Source organism: Neophocaena asiaeorientalis, unplaced genomic scaffold (assembly GCF_003031525.2).
Source record: "Neophocaena asiaeorientalis asiaeorientalis breed wild unplaced genomic scaffold, Neophocaena_asiaeorientalis_V1.1 scaffold287, whole genome shotgun sequence".
Taxonomy (NCBI): domain Eukaryota; kingdom Metazoa; phylum Chordata; class Mammalia; order Artiodactyla; family Phocoenidae; genus Neophocaena; species Neophocaena asiaeorientalis.
The window spans coordinates 753713-771270 of record NW_020175057.1 but is presented as its reverse complement, the minus strand read 5'-3'; the positions used below and the strand labels follow the sequence as shown (position 1 = coordinate 771270).

The 17558-nt window shown below is 46.5% G+C and overlaps 1 protein-coding gene across 1 annotated transcript; it reads right to left on the bottom strand.

Annotated features, from left to right (window-relative positions):
- Window positions 1-1864: 1864 nt before the first annotated feature.
- GABRQ (gamma-aminobutyric acid type A receptor subunit theta) lies at window positions 1865-17338 on the bottom strand. Its single transcript, XM_024764024.1, has 10 exons — window positions 17187-17338; window positions 15057-15145; window positions 9865-9932; window positions 8053-8273; window positions 6215-6297; window positions 5536-5673; window positions 4840-4992; window positions 3395-3638; window positions 2188-2666; window positions 1865-2145 (listed from the first exon to the last, which is right to left on the bottom strand). Exons 1-10 carry the CDS (start codon window positions 17336-17338, stop codon window positions 1865-1867), a joined length of 1908 nt encoding a protein of 635 aa, XP_024619792.1.
- Window positions 17339-17558: the final 220 nt, after the last annotated feature.

Here is a 17558-nt window from a genome sequence, read left to right as displayed (position 1 = left end):
CTGAGAAATGATCCTATGTCTAAGTTCAAGGTTTTCAGGTATGAAGACTTATCATGTATTTTCTTTTCCTATGCATATGGTCTATTTTTTCACTATAATTATATGTTCTTGCAACAAATAGATATAAATAATCACATACGTAAGTCGTAAGTTTACACACTCTTTCATAGGGGTGCACACATGCACACACATGTGCATCTACATGTTTTTATATATACAATCTTATACACACCAATATAGATTTACACTGATGTACATAGTACTATACAGCTTCTCAAGTGGTTGTATGTGCACGCAGAACTACCTTGATGCAGACACACACCCAGGTATACACAGAAACACAAATATAGAAACACGGTTAAAAGCGTAGGTGGCTGAGGGGCTGCAGTAGAGGCTCTGCCTATGGAGGAAGGAGGAACATAAGCTGGGTGCTTGGCGAATCTTGCTCCCCCACCTCCTCTGTCAGTGAAATGGAGCTGCTTGGCAAATTGGCATGCAGGCTACTGCCCACTTCCCTCAGGAGCTCCATCGGGTGAGCAGTGCCTATGTTCAATGTGCTCGGTTCACACTCATTGGCTGGTCACTGGTCTCTTTCTGCAGAGATGCTCCAGGTGCTGTAGGATGAGGTCTGATGCCTGGCACATAAGCAGAACCTGATGGAGCACCCCCCTTTTGTAAAAGGGAGGAGAGATAGGGGAGCACCTCAGCTGACAGAGTTATGAGGACAAGAAGAAGGAAGAGCAAGTGGGGTGGCTCCACCACTCACTGGATGCATGTCCTCAAGTGTGGTACATAAATTCCATTTTTTCCCCCTCAGAACACTGGGGACAATGTACTTTGGCTTCCCTGGCTCACAGGACTCTTGTGAGGGTTCAACAATGGGATGTGTGGGTAAGCTCGTTGACACTTACTATGCACTTGACAAACAGAAAGAATCAGTATACTGATTAACAACAGCTATTCTAGATCAGATGGTGAACTTTCCAAACCCTAGTCTTCATTCACCAAGTGCTTGCACTGTCTAGTGATCAACTCAGCATGTGACCTAGACAGATGTATTGAGTCCCCATTGTCAATCATTCTGAAGCAGAAATATATGCAAGAGAAGTTCCAATCCCTCCAAAGATGCTGCCTCAATCTGAGTAATCTCCAACCCAACATCATTCACCCTCTGCGAGCTCCTGCTGGGAACATGTGAGCCTGTGCTCCGCAACGGGAGAGGCCACGGCAGTGAGAGGCCTGTGTACCGCAAGAAAAAAACAAAAATAGTGGGGGGAAGGCACTTTCAAAATCCCCCAAGTTCCCCAAAGCCAGCCACCTGCATTTGCAAGAGATGGCTAGCCCTTCCCCAACCCAGTCTGGCTTTCTCCTGTAAAACCCTAAGCAGAGGGTGAGCAAGGACCATAATCCCTAGGAGGGGGAAAAAAAAAAAAACAGAAGAAAAAAGTAATGAAAAAGAAAACTCAACACTTTAGTGGGACAGAAAAGCCCCCAGAAATGTTTTTGTGTACAGGGCTTGCATCCTTTCTGTCCCCCAGTCTGGCTCCTCTCTGTCTTCTAAACATTTCCATTTCCAGGGGGCTTTTCTGTGCTTATTAGGTGTTAGAAGGCTTTGAAAACATGATAGTATTCGGAAGAAAAGGGAAATCAATGTGCTATTTACCTCCAACTCCACCTCAATCCCTTTACTTCCAGCCGAACACGACCTTTCCAACTACTCCCCACCTCATGTTTGTAAAGAGAAAGGTGGAACTGATTCAACTGCCCAAATAACCACAAAGTAGAACGAAAAAAGAAAAGAAGGTAAAACGGAACCAAAAGGAACTATGAAAGGAGCATAGTGTCACTCTGGGACACTATGGAACTAATACATGTGGTACACCCAGTAAACAATGTTGAACACCACAAAGGCAAGAGGGAAGAGGAGCCGGGAGCACTGGTCGACCTTAGGGATGTAGTCAGGGTGAAAGAGCTTGGAAGAGAACCCTTTACTGAAGGAGCACCCAGGGCTTGGGGGGGAACTGTCATCAGACTCCGAGTTAGTGTTCTTGTCTGGATCAAAGCCCATAACATTACCATAAAGGCTCCAGGTACTGTCAACATTATACTTGAGTTGCTTCTCAAGGTCAAGGTAGCCACTCTCAACTCTGACGTCATCAGGCAAGCTACAAATGTCATGAAGGGTGCTATGGATCTCATCAAGGTTGTAGTTTGCTTCTTGCACACACCTCTGGCTGTGGACAAGCAGATGCTTCCTACTGGGGCCATGGTCTTGGCTCTCATCGGAGTTGGAGCTCTCTTCAGAGTCTTCTGGGTCACAGGTCTCAGCACGGCCATGGGCCTCTGCACAGTTGCGGATTTCAGTAGGAATAACACTGTCATCAATATCAATATCATTAACGCGAATGCCATAGCTGGGCACGGCCTGCTCTGAGGTGGATGGGAGGTCACTCAGGCTTTCTGCAGTGGCCAGCCAGGACTGGTCCGAGAGAGAAGACAGTGAGCTGAGGCTTTCTGAGGAGGCCAGAGGTGCCTGCTCTGAGATGGAGGCTAGAGAGCCGAGGCTTTCTGGGCTTGCTAGGCCAGCCCACACCCGTCTGGAGGGAGGAGAGCCATTTTCATCTTCTATGTGCAACTGGTCATCCTTTAAGGAGACAGTGGATAGACTCATGAGGTCGAATACTGCATGTACAATCACTTTTAGGGAGTGTGGGGGGGGGGACTTTCCTCATGAGCACTTGTAACATGACTGATGGGCTCTTCCACTGAGAAAGCCACCTCTTCTTCCTGGGGTCTCTTGTGCGCAAGGTGCTGAGGAACAGGACCGAGAGGCTGTTTGCATGCAAGGGAAGTTCATGGCTCTTGCCCCTCTGGGGCAGCTGCTCCCTCTGGAGTGCTGTGTAGTGGACAGAGGCAAGACCTCCTCAGGTAGGTGGGGGTAAGTTCCCTGTAAAGGAGGGACATTAACGTACTGCCAGCAGCAAAATGCTCAGCATGGCTTTCGGAGTCAAAAGAGCAAAGGAAGGAGGGTTAGGTCAGCCTCTCTGGTGTCTCTTCCTTTCAGCTTCCCTGTGTTCCCTTTCCCTCTGGCTCCATTGCCTGCCACTGGAGGCATGCTAAGTAGACTGGATTTGAAGCCCAAAGGTCTTGGGAAATCTATAGCTCTGCCACTTATGACCTTGGACAATGACTCAACCTATAAAGGAGTGATGATAAATTGTCCTACTTCTTTCTTACCTGGAGTGCGTGTGTGTGTGTGTGTGTGCGTGTGCACGCGTGTGTGTGTGTTGTATGAGGATTAAAGGAGCTAAGAAATTTGAAAGGGTCAAGTGCTAATCTTAGGTTTAAGAAGTGCTCAAGGAAAGCAGATTGTCAGTCAAAAAGCCAAACCTGCATCGCCTCTTGGTAGCGGTAGCGGGTCATGACTCTTTGGGCTCTTCTGAGTTGCCTCTGAGAGCGCTGAGGTCCTCTTCGGCTGTAGAAAACATAGTTGATGTAGACATATTCTAGCAAGGACAGGAACACAAAGAAGAAGCATACGACCATATAGATGTCAATGGCCTTGATACAGGAAAATTGGGGGAGTTTATTCCGCAGATGTGAGTTGATGGCATTCAGGATGAGCATTGAAGTCAAACCTATAAACAACATAGCACAGGGTTAGTCCCCTCAGGTGGCTGAAGTTCTTGGCAAGCCATCAGGCCCACACCCCACTGGAAGGGAGCAAAGGCCATCTCTGAGATTGAGAGGGCCCTCAGCAAAAGGCCTTCAGCTTACCAGGCTTAGGGCCCTGGCTCAATTGCTATCTTTGCTTCTCCTCCCCCATCTTTACACCCATCCTGTACTTCAATAGTTTAGTGATTTCCCATTGCTCTTAGGATCAAGTCAAAAATCTCCAGCCATGGTTTCATAGTGATTTACATGTCCAGCCCCGTTTTGCCCTATGATGGTCCTTTCCCCCTTTGCCTGCTAGTATGTAAGCTTTCCTGTAGTCCATCCCTCAGAAAGTTTTGTGACCCCTAAAATATTACATAAATATAAAGGTTTAGCCTAGTGTGTGCTTCTAAAGAAGGAGGCTGAAAAGTCTGCCCCAAAGATGGTGAAGGAGAAAGCAGACCAGGGTCTGGGATACGCAGGCATTCTGCAGAGTGGGACCAACTAAACTTGGGAGCTGATCTCTTTAGGCCCCTCCTTAGTACTGCTCAAAAGCCTTTGATGCTCCCCATTGCTTATACATGAAGTTCCAACTGCTTAAAATGGAATTTCAAGTTCTTCCCAAGTCAGCCCAAGCTGTCTTTCTGCTACTCTCCCCACTTCCCCAGCTTGTGCTCCAGGCATCCTCCTGGAAGTCCTCAAAACCCAGTTTGAGCAATACTTTCTTGGTGCAGTTTTAGCCGATAAGACCTGGGTCATTACCTGGGTCATTTCCTCCTCTGGACTCTGATAGCATTTGTCTCAGCATTCCATTAGACACTTGCCAGGAGCAGCTCATCTAGAAGCCCTCTGCTGCCTAATTGGGCATTTTGATATGTTGCTTAATCAATGTTTATTGTGTTGCATTTCTGATCTAAATTTGTGACTTGTCCATTCATTTATGTATCCAGCAAATAATGAATTCTGGTACTTTGGACCCAACATACCAAGATCCCAACCCTGATGTTTTTTTCACATCTGTCTCCAATGTTGGTCTCTCTGCTGTGGATTGGCTGGGCACCTGTAGTGTGCCTGTTAGGTCCCATCTTGTTTCCTTGCCTGTACAGTCACACACTGTTCCTTACTTTCAACATTTTTCTGAGCAAGACAACCCAAGTTCCTTCCTGGGATGGGAACAGGACCTACCTACTGTCACCCTGGCTGCAGAGGATTCATAGTTCATCCAAAATGATATCCAGGAAACAACAGTGGTGAGGACAGTAGGCCAATAGATCTGCACAAGGTAGCTGGTGACTTCCCTCTTGACCAGGAACCTCACTATCAGGCGCACATAGGAACCTGGCAGGTAGACATACTGGTATTAGGGTGGTAGGGCTGAGGGGATTTTCCGAGTAAAGTACACGATGGTGGAGGGGAAACCAATGGCCAGTTCAGCCTCTAATATTACAGTCTGGGCAGTATGTAGACCTGACCCCATTTGCTGCCTTAAGGCCAGTGACAATGGCATGTGTCAGCAGGCCCATATGGCGTAGCAAGTCTGCTATCTCTTCCTTCCTTCCTCACTTTCTCCATGTCAACTGAAGTTGAAATGGGAAAGACATGAGATATTTCAAAGCTACAACAGATGGAAGGGGAGAGGCTGGCCCTGGAAGGAGGCCTGTGGAGTGTCAAACCTGGCCAACTGCTTCCACACACATTTCCTCATTGGCAGAGGGTAAGCCATTGGGACTTTATGAAGGGGGCTTTGGAAGGTGTCCAGAACAAGAAGGGAATAGGAAAGAAGGAAGAAGAGAGTCTAGAGGTCAAAGGCAGAGGTCACCAGGAGTTTCCTAGGGTACAAAAGAGACAGGAGATAGGAGAGAAGGAGGGGGTCAGACCCACCTGTGTAGAAAAACACCTCTTTGCTAGTCATCGTCTTTCCTAGGAAACTGAACTGGGGGATGTGCAGCTTCTCAGTACCCTGGATGGCATTCCCATTGCCTTCCCAGTATAATAGGATGTCTTCAACTGTGTAGCCATCTAGGAGGGGGAAGGAAACAGAGTTAATCTCAGAAAGCAGGCATAGGCAGATTTCACACCAGAGGAGCTTGTGAAAACCAAAGGGTAGTTGCAACCTGCAATATTGGGGTACCTTTGTGTTTTGTGGGTCTGAGCATAAGGAAGGGGGTCACATGGAAAGAGAACTCTCAGTTTGAAGTTTCTTATCCAGGAAGGAAAGCACAGCAAAGAGATATGCTCCTACCCATTAGCTTGTGCACAATTTTCCCATAGCACATTTCCCTATGGGACTCTTTATAGCCTAAAGGCCACCTTCTCCCTGATACCATATGTATATATACCCCTCTCTGTCTGTCTCTCTGTCTTTCTGTCTCTATCTATCTATCTATCTATCTATCTATCTATCTATCTATCTATCATCTATCTACCTGGGAGAGAGAGAAATGGGGGAGGGAGGGAGTAGGGGAGATATGCAGGCCCTCTCACTGTCAAGTTTGCCTTTGGCTTCGTCACGGCCCCAACCCTGGGTAGGGAAAAAAGGGGCCTTGGGAGACATACGTACAGCTCTCCACCTCCAGCTTGCAGGTCTGCTTGTCCAGAGGGAATTTTTGCAGATTCATGGAACAAGCTGCTGTGGTGGTGAGCCTGCAAAGGAAAAGCAAAAGGAAGAGAAAAGTGAGTCAAGCCCAGGCAAGTAACTGTTCCTGAGAAAACTGAAGGGGTGGGGTGGGGAGAGGCACCCCAAGGACTGACCCACTTAACACCTTCCCACACTGGCCACATTAGAGCAGGGTCCTCTTTCCCTCCCTTTCTTCTTTCCTTCTTTCTCCTCCCCCACCCCGCCCCCGCCCCACACGCTTCCTTCCCTCCTAGAGGAAAGATGAGTTGCAGTTGTGTAAGGAGGAGAGAGGGAATTTGTATGTGACAAAGACACCCAAAAGTCTGGTAGGACTTACACAGATGTCAACAGATACATGGCATGTCAGGAAGCCTCAGGGTGTCAGAATGGGAAGGGTCCTTGAGGAAATTGAATGCAGAGGCAGAAAGAGGACTTTCTTGTTGAAGGAGCAGCAAAGCTGTCAGGAGGAAACCGCTACACTGAAGCAGCTGAAACACCAGATCTGATGTGGAGTGCCTGTGTGTGGTGTGAGGGTACCGATGTGGGCAGTGGCCCCGGCCTACCTTTGGCCATGGGAGCTGCTCCGGCAGCAATCCCATCTCTGTGCATTGCTTATGAGGGTACTGGGGCTTAGCAAAATGCCAGTGGGTATAAATGGATAGGAGGGATTAATATATCTCAGGTGAGCTATGGAATGGGGCTTCAAGTTGTCATGTGGTAGGTCCAAGAGAGGAATCTGAGGAGGGATCTTGGAAGATCTGGGGAAGTGGGAGAAGTGAACAATGGGGAAGGGGATAATTAGAAAAGTTCTTTGCAGCCCCAGCTGGGAAGCTCTGGCCCCTTCCTTGTCCTGCTTTTCCCAGTTGCTGATACCACCCTTGTCCCTTTCAACTCTTGAAGTGATTTATATTTTTGTGTGTGTGTGTGTGTGTGTATTTATCTCCTTTCTGTGAATTCTACATGAACATTAATCATCTGAGGCCCCCTTTGTGACCAGTGACCTGTTCCCTGTAAGCTTTGTTGTTCTCTGACTCCAGTGTCTGGGTCCATGGGAAAGTGGATGGAGAAAGAAGAGGGAAACAAAGGGATTCAGCAAGAGAACCGCAGAGAAAGAGCTGTACCCTAGTAGTTCCCTCTTGGAGACATTTTCTGAGCTAAATTTATGTCTCATGCTTGTCTTGAGAGACGGTTTGTAAGAGATGAGGCTGTGCGGAGGGCTTTGGTGACTGTCCGCTATGCTATAAATATGCCAGTGAGGAGCTCCAGTGTGCACACATTCTGTTTGTACAAAGCCATAGGCAATATACGCACACTGCGCACCCTTGGGTCCCCTGCATGTTGAATATATGATCAATGGCAGAGACCAGTCCCCCTCCTTCACTGCATGGGAGAGAAAAGACACAAATAAATAATAGAATATACATTCAATGCTAAGGCAAAGGGAGAGCTCTTCCAGTTGAGAGTATCAAAGATGATTTCTTGACAAAGAGGGCATTTGAATTAGGGATTGAAGGATAGGAAAGCTTCAGACTTGTGGAAAGAGGAACGGGTCATTCCAGACAGAAGCAACAGCATAAGGCAAGGTGTGGGGACAGGACAGCCAAGGATGGCTGTGGGAAACTCTGAAGGTTCCACTTTGACTACTGAGTGAGGGGGGCAGTGAAAGAGAGATTTGGAAAGCAGTGGGGTCCTCTGTGTGTCCCTTGGAGTATGTTCATGGGATAATTAGTGGGAAGAAGGTAGGCTGTCATGGTGACCCCCAGGTCCCTGGGGGAACTCACCGGATGCCATACCGCACCGTTCCATCTGGCTGAAGCTGAAACACGCGATTTTCTACAGTCACATCATGCACAAAAGCATCCTTGCTATTTAGAAAGTAGCAGTCAGGGACCCACAACTTCTCAAGCATCCGATAGTCCAGGGTCAGGTTCAGATTGGTCTCATAGTATGCTAAACGTGTATCTTTCCAGGTCTGATGAAAAAACATTGTAATAGTATAGTCCTGAGGAAAGAAAGGTAAATCCTAGTTGTAAGTGAGGTTGCCCAGCTTTCTGTCCTCAGTGTTTGTGTGTATGCAGGTGTATGAAATACATCCTAAATATAGATGCATAACGAAACATATGTAAGAATGTTCAATGTTACGAATAATAAAACGAGCCCCATAAAATTAAAATTCAGGTTAAGAAATAGAATGTTCCCAATAACTATCAATCTTCAACGTGTCTCTTGCAGAACATATTTCCCACATCTCCCAGCAGTAACCATTATCTTAGATTTTAATGATAATAATCCCTTGCTTTTTCTATTTTTTCTCTATGTTTTCTTAAGTTTTATTGTCTATGTATTTCTAAGAAACATATTGCTTAGTTGGACTTATTTAAAATTTTTTTCTGAATGGAATCACACTCTATGTATTCATAAGTTGCTTCTTTCACTCAACATTATGTTTGTGTGTTTGCTCAGGTCGATTGTGTAATTAAAATTTGTTCACTTGCATTGCTGGATACTATTCCCTTATATGAATATACTATGTGTATTATTATGTGATGACACCATACACATCAAAATCGCAATGAAATAAAAACTATAAAGCAAAAGTTCCAGTTTATACCCCTATAAAGTGCAGATAAGAGCTCCCAATGCTCCTGTCTTACCAACATTGGTACTGTCTGACTTTTGACTTTTTGCTAGTCTGGTGGATATGTAATGGGTTCTCACTGTGGTCTTATTTTGCATTTCACTGATTAATAATAAAGTCAAGCATCTTTTCATAAGTTTATCTGCTACTTGGTTTTCTTCACAAAAGTGAAGTTTTTGTTTAAATTTTCTGATCATTTTTCTATTGCTTTAAAAATATTCTTCTCACTCTCACTCTGTGAGAGTGACATGGACTTATATACACTACCAAACGTAAAATAGATAGCTAGTGGGAAGCAGCCTTATAGCCCAGGGAGATCAGCTCGGTGCTCTGTGACCACCTAGAGGGGTGGGATAGGGAGGGTGGGAGGGAGGGAGACGCAAGAGGGAAGAGATATGGGGATATATGTATATGTATAACTGATTCACTTTGTTATAAAGCAGAAACTAACACACCATTGTAAAGCAGTTATACTCCAATAATGATGTTAAAAAAATAAAAATATTCTTATTAATTCACAGGAATTATGTGTATTTTCAATACCAGTCTTTTGTGTTGCAAATATTTTAGTCCAATCTGAACTATCCTTTCAAACTTGTCACGCTCACTTTGCTTTTTTATTTTGCAAAACAGAAGTGCCAGAAGTTTTGGCTAAAGAGAATATTAATATAGTTTAGTTACCAGTATTTATTTTTATAGTTTGTGTTTTCTGTGTCTTTTTAAAAAAGTCCTTACCTATCTCAAAGACACTAAAAGAATATCCTATATTATATTTTAAAACCATCATAAGCCTTTCACTTTAATGTCTGTAATACATCTAGATTTATTTATTTTTAATTTCAGGTGGCTGTAGTTTCCAAAACCTACTGTGCCCTCCATGTGGCCTCTGCTGCAGGTCAGAACAACAGGCTTATGACCCTGCTCCTTGTCTCATGGCTGGAGCTGACACACTTACCATAGTCATTTCTGAGATCTGTTCAATACTGGAGACATAGATAGATACTCCCACTGGCACAGGGGCACCTACAATACAGGAAGACACTATTACATGCAGTGTAGGAAAAAGGGTAAAACATGGACTCAGGAGCTAGACTGCCTGAAGTTTGAACCCCATTTTGGCACTTACCAGCTATGTGACCTTGAATAAGCTACCTAACCTCTCTGAGCTTAGTTTCCTCATGAGTAAAATGGGGATAATGATAGCACTTATCTCATGGTTAATGCAAGCCAAGCACTTAGAGTAGGGCCTGGCTCACAATATGCTGAAAAGAAAGAGGCCAAAATGAAGAAAAAAATAAGGCAATGAAACACTCTTTTTCTAAACCTTTTCTTGATAAAAAACTTAAGAGAAATGAGCCCCAAAACAAGATTTGTGGTGTGCACGAGCATATTTGTGTGAGTTCATGTGAATGTGTCCATGTGGGAATGAACGTGTGTTTTTGTGTGAATGAATGCGTGAGCTGTGTGCATGAGTGTATGTGAGCATGTTCACATACCTGAGTAAATCTGTGCATGTATTCATGTGCAGGTGAATGTGTCAGTGTGCACATGAGTGTATTTGAGCATGTTTGTATGCTTGAGTGTGTTGTGTGGGAGTGAATTATGAGTTAATGTGTTTGTGTGATCATGTATGAGAGAATGTGTGACTGTGTGAGTGTATGTGAGCTTGTTAATGTGCAAGGAAATGTGTGAATATGGGTGTGTTTGTAACCTTTTTTGTATGTGTGTGAGTGAATTTGTGAGTGTTTCCATGTATGTGAGCATGTTTCTGTATAAGTGAATGTGTGAGCACATTTCTGGGTGAATGAATGTGTCAGCATGTGTGTGTATTTGAGTGTATTGTGTGGGAGTGAATATGTAGGTTACTTGCGTGAGGCTGTTCACTTAGTGTATTTGTGAGCATGTCCATGTGTAAGTGAATGCATGATTATGTTTGTGTGTGTAAAGTTGTGTTTGGGAATGTAAGTGAACTTATGGGTGTATGTATGTGTGAGTGAGCAAGTTCATTGTGTGAATATATGAATGTATTTGTGTGTGTGACCTTGTTCACATGCAAGTGATAAGTGTGATAAATGATTACACTTCTACACTCACACCCATCACACTTATAACTGTGAGTGTGTAAGTGTGAGTGTATGTAAGCATGTTTATGTGCTTGAGAAAATCTGTGAACTTGTCCATGTGTGTGTGGCTGAATGTGTGTGTTTGAGTGAGTGTGTGATCATGCTGATGTGCAAGTGAACCCATGAGCATATCCATATGTGTTAGCATGTCACTATACAGGTATGAGTGAATGTGTGAGCATGTTCAGGTGCGTGTGTTTCTGAGTTGGTAAATATGTAGACGTGTTTGTATATGTGTGCATGTGTGAGTGAACATGTGGGTATGTTCATGTGTGTGAATGACAAAGCATGTGTGAGTGTGTGTGTCTATGTGTGTGAGTGAATTTGTGTTTGTATATCTGAGGATGTTTGTGTGCAAGTATAAGTGAATGCATGAGCATGTGGATGTATGTGGGTGTGTTTGAATGAATTTGTGAGTGTGTTTGTGTATGTGAGCACGTTTGTGTGAGAATGAATGTATGAACATGTTCATGTGTGTATGCAAATGTGTGAGCATGTGTGTTAGTGTATGTGAGGGTATATATGTGTGTGAGTGAATTTGTGTGTTCATGTGAGTGAGTACATGGGTGAGGGTGTTTGTGTGTGTTAATATGTAACTGTGATTGAATTTGTACGTGTACATGTGCATGTATGCGTGTGTGTGTGTCTGTTTCTGCCTCCTGGCTTTCTTTTTCAGGACTAGGTGTTAGTGCTGCCCATTCAAATGTGATAATGGATGTGCAAATATGTACTAGACTATAAAGTACTGTGGAAAAATACATTTTAATTGTTTCCTCATTGACTCAAAACTCTTCACCGGGCCTCACAGCTAAGCCATTATTCTATGTGTATTACATCACATAGCTGTTATGGAAACATATGTGACGCTTCCAATTCAACCTGCTGGCTTCACTGCAGGCTGGCTACCTAGAAGTTGAGCTGCAAAGTGCTATTGGGAATCCACGTATGAATAGCAGCTGAGAAGTAAATGGGCCTCTGTGTGAAGGCATAGCATTCACAGCTATTGTGAATGATCGCTATGTAGTGACAGGGATTTCTAGAAAGGCAGTTTTTTTTATTACAGCCTTTTAGGCTCCCCACATGCGTTTAGATGAGGATGGAGGCTGTGTTACGCAGGCAACAAGCCCCAGAAGGGCCAGGCAGTCATCCCCTCAACTACCTCACTCTAGTGTCAAACTTATAATCCTAGACCATTCTGTGTCATTCAGGCAATCCAATCACTTACAGCAGAATCCTGGGGACCCGAACCCTAAAGTGCCAGGGCTCAGCTTTGTCCAAGATTCCCAGTTGAAGAGGCAAGTGGGAACTGAAGTGCAGTCCACATTCCCCTCATCAAGGCATGAGTCTTGGCCCAGAACTGTGGCCTGGAGGAAGGAGACCTGGGATCTTTTTCTAATTTATCCACCTACATTAGGAGGGAATATCTTATGTGCTAGTAGTGGTCAGAACAAGAGCTTAGCTAAGATATCCCACATCCTTACAAGGATAACAGAGGGGAACAAGATGCTTCCAGGTAAGGTATCTAAATGCTATCTCGGGGGTGATGGCCTCTGTCCCATATCCCATCGCTGTCCTTCCTGATGGACTCAGGAAGGCAGAAAAAGTGGGAGGGGGTAATCACTTCCCTCCCTCTTGGAAACTTTGCTACCCAACCCTACTTCCTCCCTCACATCCATCAGAGTACCAGAGGAAGAGGAGGTAAATGAAGGAATGATGAAGATGTCCCATTTATTCCTTCACTCCACACCTATGTCATACCAGGTGATGGGCTAAGCAAAGGCCTTAGGGACCTGCCTTCTGCAGTACGTGCTCAGAAAGAAGCAGCTTTGTTAACTTTCCCTGGTCCCTCCTCCTCCTCTTCATCCTCCTCTTCTCAAGGAAGGAATGTCTCCCACTTGAACCCAACCACAGTTAGGTCATGTCTCTGCATGTGGGGGGCGTGTGTGCCTGTGTGTTAAGCTCTGAAACTCTACATCACTTCAGACACAGAGGGAAATTTGACTCTGTGTCTAGTGGGAGTCATGGGCTACCCCAACTCTAAACCCCCTGGCCCAGCTCTCCAATTGACTGCCTCCCCCCAACCCAATAAAACAGCCCCAGACTTAGAGTCTGTAGTTCCTCCTTCTGTCTAAATGCTAGAAGGTCCTGCATTGTCCTTGCTCTCCCACCTTCATCTACTGTTTGGCCAAACTGGGGACCCAGCTATTCCCATACTCCCCAGGTCTGCATGCCCATAAAGCTTAGGTAACCGAGGAGGTTAGGCATCAGGTGTAAACAAATCCAAGTTAGCTCAAAAAATGGTGGTGAGGGGCTTCCCTGGCGGCGCAGTGGTTGAGAGTCCGCCTGCTAAAAAAAAAAAAAATGGTGGTGAGGTGCCTTGGAGATACCATGGGCCAGCCACACCTGACAATCCCCAGAGGGTGGTCCTTGCCCCTGTTTTGTCCCCATAGCCCCGGATGCCTGCAGAGATGGCAACCTGAAGCAGCAAGGAGAACGTGCTTGATATACTTGAATGGCTGTTGGTTAGCCTTTGCTGAGAAATAGGAAAACAATGAATGGAGAAAATGTAACAGCTACACCCTTGACACCCACTGTTGCTTGGTGCAACTGGTCCAAAACCAGTGTCATGCAATGGAGTGCTGGCTGTGCCCTAACACCTGAATTTCTATAATGAAAGAACTTACCTTCTGCCCTCTCCACTCCAGCCTCCCACTCCCCAGTGCACACTCACCTTGGATCCAGGGACAGCACGGCCTTCTGTCCTCACACTCGGAGGAAGCAAAGCAGCCAATGGGATACCAGTCAAATGTCCAACCTCCAAACCTTAGGGCATAGGGCGATCAACTTGGTTTTCAAGGGGGCTTCCTAAGCAAATCACAGAGCCCCCCAGTGGTCTAGCACAAAGGCAAGTGCTAACAGCTGTGTGCCCTTTAGGGTGGAGGCTTTATGTATTCAGAAGACCTCTATTCATAGGTACAAATGTGAATATTAGCATTTATTAACCCTTTAGATTGGGTGTCTAGTTCTACAACCTGCAGGAAGGAGAGTGCTTCTCTGACTTAGCCGCCCTACTTTTTAGTTCTTTCTCTGTTTCCTCTGAGCCAAAATGTGACTAATGTCTATTTAATTCACCCTTCCTCTTGTCTGTCCTTGGTCTGGGTTTCTTGGGTGTCCCCTCAGCCAGAGAATGCTATTCCTGTTCTGTGGTGTCAGGGAAGTTTGCCTGTTACTTCAAAGCTGTGTGATGGAAGCCAGTCACCCTTTCCAAAGCCAGGGGTAGGGGGAGGTGAGGCTAGGCAGAAATAAGAGGAGAAATTGATGTATTGGCTTCCTGGAGGTTTGTATTTCAGTTTCCTTGTCATTTCTCACCTTTGTGTTTAAGATCTGAGTGCTAGGCTAAGGAGTTTAGATTTTATTTTGCAGTTAAATAAAGCCATCAAAAGTTCCTGAGGTGGTTAGGTGGGATTAATAAAGATCATGCTGACTGCAGTGTGTTGAATAAACTGAACTTGGTAGGAGCTGAAGGCTTGGGGAGGGGGAGCAGAAGCAGAAGTGCCTGGGACCCAGGTGGGTGAAGTAAACTAGGCAGAGAAGTCCATGCCCTTAGTTTTAAGCCAGCTGAATGGAGTAAGTGCCCAGGGTGCAAAGAATGTGTTCACAGGTGGAACACGTGTCCTCCCCATAGATGGAGCAGAAAACTCTAGCATGAGAAGCACACCTGGTGTGATTAGTGTTTCTCCAGCCACCCCAGGGAGTGTGCTTCAGGCTCCGTGCCACTGTAAAGGAGTGTGGAGGGGGCAGAAGCCTCTTGCATTAGAAGGCAGAGAAGTGGGAGAAATTCCAGGGGCAGAGTGAAAGGCCTGTGGGTTGGGGGCCTGGGAGTGCTCTGCTACAGGTCTCTGCAGGGTTGGGAAGGTGGGGTTTGGAGAGGCACAAGTGTTCGGTCTAGAGGACTGCTCCTGGTCAGCTCACTGGGTGGGGCTGGCTTGTTGTATCTCAGCTCTAGTATCTGGACGTGTCTTACCTCCAAAATTGGGCCTCAGACGGACATCATATTTCGACAGCACCCTGTCCAAAATCTTGTGAACCATAGCTTCATTTGCACAATTTTTGCTGAAAGAGAAGTCATTGGTAAATATTGGTCATCAGTGAATGCCACACTGCTTCTCAGAAAACAAACAACAAAGAGCACCCTAAGCATCAACTTGCCAGGGCCTTCCCTCCTGCACACATGCAGACATATACAGTCATACATGTACACGTCTCTCCCTGCTCCCCTCCATCCCTGCAGTGAGTCAGCCAGAAGCACAGCAGCGACGCAGACTCCTCTTCCCCCCTCCTCCTCCCCAGCTTTTAACCAAAGGGTGGGGCCTCAGGACTGGATTCTTGTTACCAGGCAAAATTGGGGGGATGGGGGGAAACTGTAGGGGAAGTGGAGAGAAGAGGGTGTGGGCAGGTGTGAGCCCTCACATAATGTATTACTTCAGCCCCCTAAGGAGCCCCACTTTACCATCAGCCTGGATGCAGCTTTCCAGGTTGGTGGGAGTCCTCTTTCCGGGGGCACCTGATTGCCCCAGGAAAGGTCATCTTTCACCCTCAGTAGTCCCATGAGCTGATCCCACCAGTCTATGTTCTCTAGCTCAGTCACATTTCCCCTACCTAGGCTAAGGCCAGCATTTTGTTGTCACGTCTATGTGAATCTTGTTTTTGTACACCTCTGTTTCTAAGACTTGGCATATTACATATGACACAGAGAGACAGCCTTGCTCATGTAGAAGAGTTTTATGACCCTCATCAATCACCATTTTTGATTCTTGGGGTTCAGGGCTGTCCTCAAAAACACATGTATTCTTGGAGCAGGCATCTCTTTGGCTAAGCATGTGCTTCCAGCCTAGACATGTCTTGGGTGAGCACATGTAAATGGACCCAGTGCAACCCTGCAGAGAGCTGGCCTTTCCAGAAGTCTCTGATGTGCCCTCCCAATTCACCTAGTCCTTCATGGGGGGCTCTTTTCCCCAAAAGGGGCTTGTGAATGAGAATAGGTCCTGGGCATCACTATGACTCTTAGGATCTTTGATGCATTGACTATGGAATGTCAGCCTCTGCAAATCTCGTGTGTGTGTGTGTGTGTGTGTGTGTGTGTGTGTTCACTAGCGCAGTTTGGTATGTTGGGTTGAGGACATTGCAGAGCTGTCTGCTGGAACCTTGCCCAACTATGCCCCCTTTTCCTAATACATGTTCATTTCTGTTTGCCATTTAAAAAATTATTCTCAATCATCTTTAAAAAAAAACTCATCATCTTTAATGACAAAATTTCAAAGTGTGCACATGAATGATTCCTGAATTAAAGCAACGCATTTCTGCCTGTTTCGGACCACACACACATTATCCATATGCCAGCGCTCAGGATCTGTGGCCACCACAAATACACATTTCCATGTGATCTACATGTAAAGGCTGACTGTTTAACATCTCTTCAGTTATTTGCAGACCCAAACAAACTTGAAATCAAACAGCTAATCTTCAAATGTTTCAACAGGAAGCAAATACAAAAATGCACCCATCTCAGGCCACAAGGTTATATGCTATACAGCCGCCGATCGCACTGTCTGGGCTACGATGAGGTTGAGTCAATAATTTCTATCTGCAGCATCGGAAAAGGTCCCTCACTGCTCAACACACGCATTCAGGAACACACGCACGCACCTCATGGAATAGAAAAAAAATCCGGACTCAAACAGGTGTCTCTGCTGTCTATGTTTTGTGAATTTCTCATCACCCTGTAACCCCTTCCCCCAATCCTACAGGTGCCAAAGGACGTGACTGGGAAAAGCTACTAGGGGCCTTGGTCCCCGGGGATGGATGGCAGACCTTGGGGTGAGAGCATCTTTCTCCCCCACCCCCCGGGGCTGCAGTTTGGGCACACGCGGGGCTCTGTCAGGTCAGGCGCCGCAGTAACAGGTGGGCTGAAGCACAGGGCCCCCCGCGGCCCCCACTCCCATCCCACCAACCTCCAGGGACCTGTAGGCAGGGCCCGCACGCCAGGGCTCGGCGAGCCCGGGTCCAAGTCTTCCCAGCCCGTTCCGTCCAAGAGGTCCGAGGCTGCCCATCCTCTCCTGTCACCGCCATGCCCAGGCTGGTGGCTCCCGCTTACCAGTTGAAGAGGTCCAGGACGACATCGGGCACTGTGGAGGAGAGCTCGAAGAAGTGGAACTTCGGGGTGGGATTGAGGTCGCTGCCCTCCGCGAGCCAGGTTCTGATGAGCAGCAGCAGCACAGCGGCTCGCAGCATCCCACGGATGCCCATGGCTACGGCACTCCGGGGGTCGGAGGGCGCGAGAGACTGCCGTCAGCCGCCGGGGAAAGGGACGGGGTGTGGGCAGTGCGGGGAGAGAGGGAGCTGGGGGGTCGCTAGGAGTCGTCTCTAAGGAGTAGCGAGAGTATGGGGAGCAGGGAGCGCGGGGTTCGGACCGGAGCCCAGAACCCAGGGGGAGCAGTCCTCCAGTACCTCTGCCCGACGCAGCGCC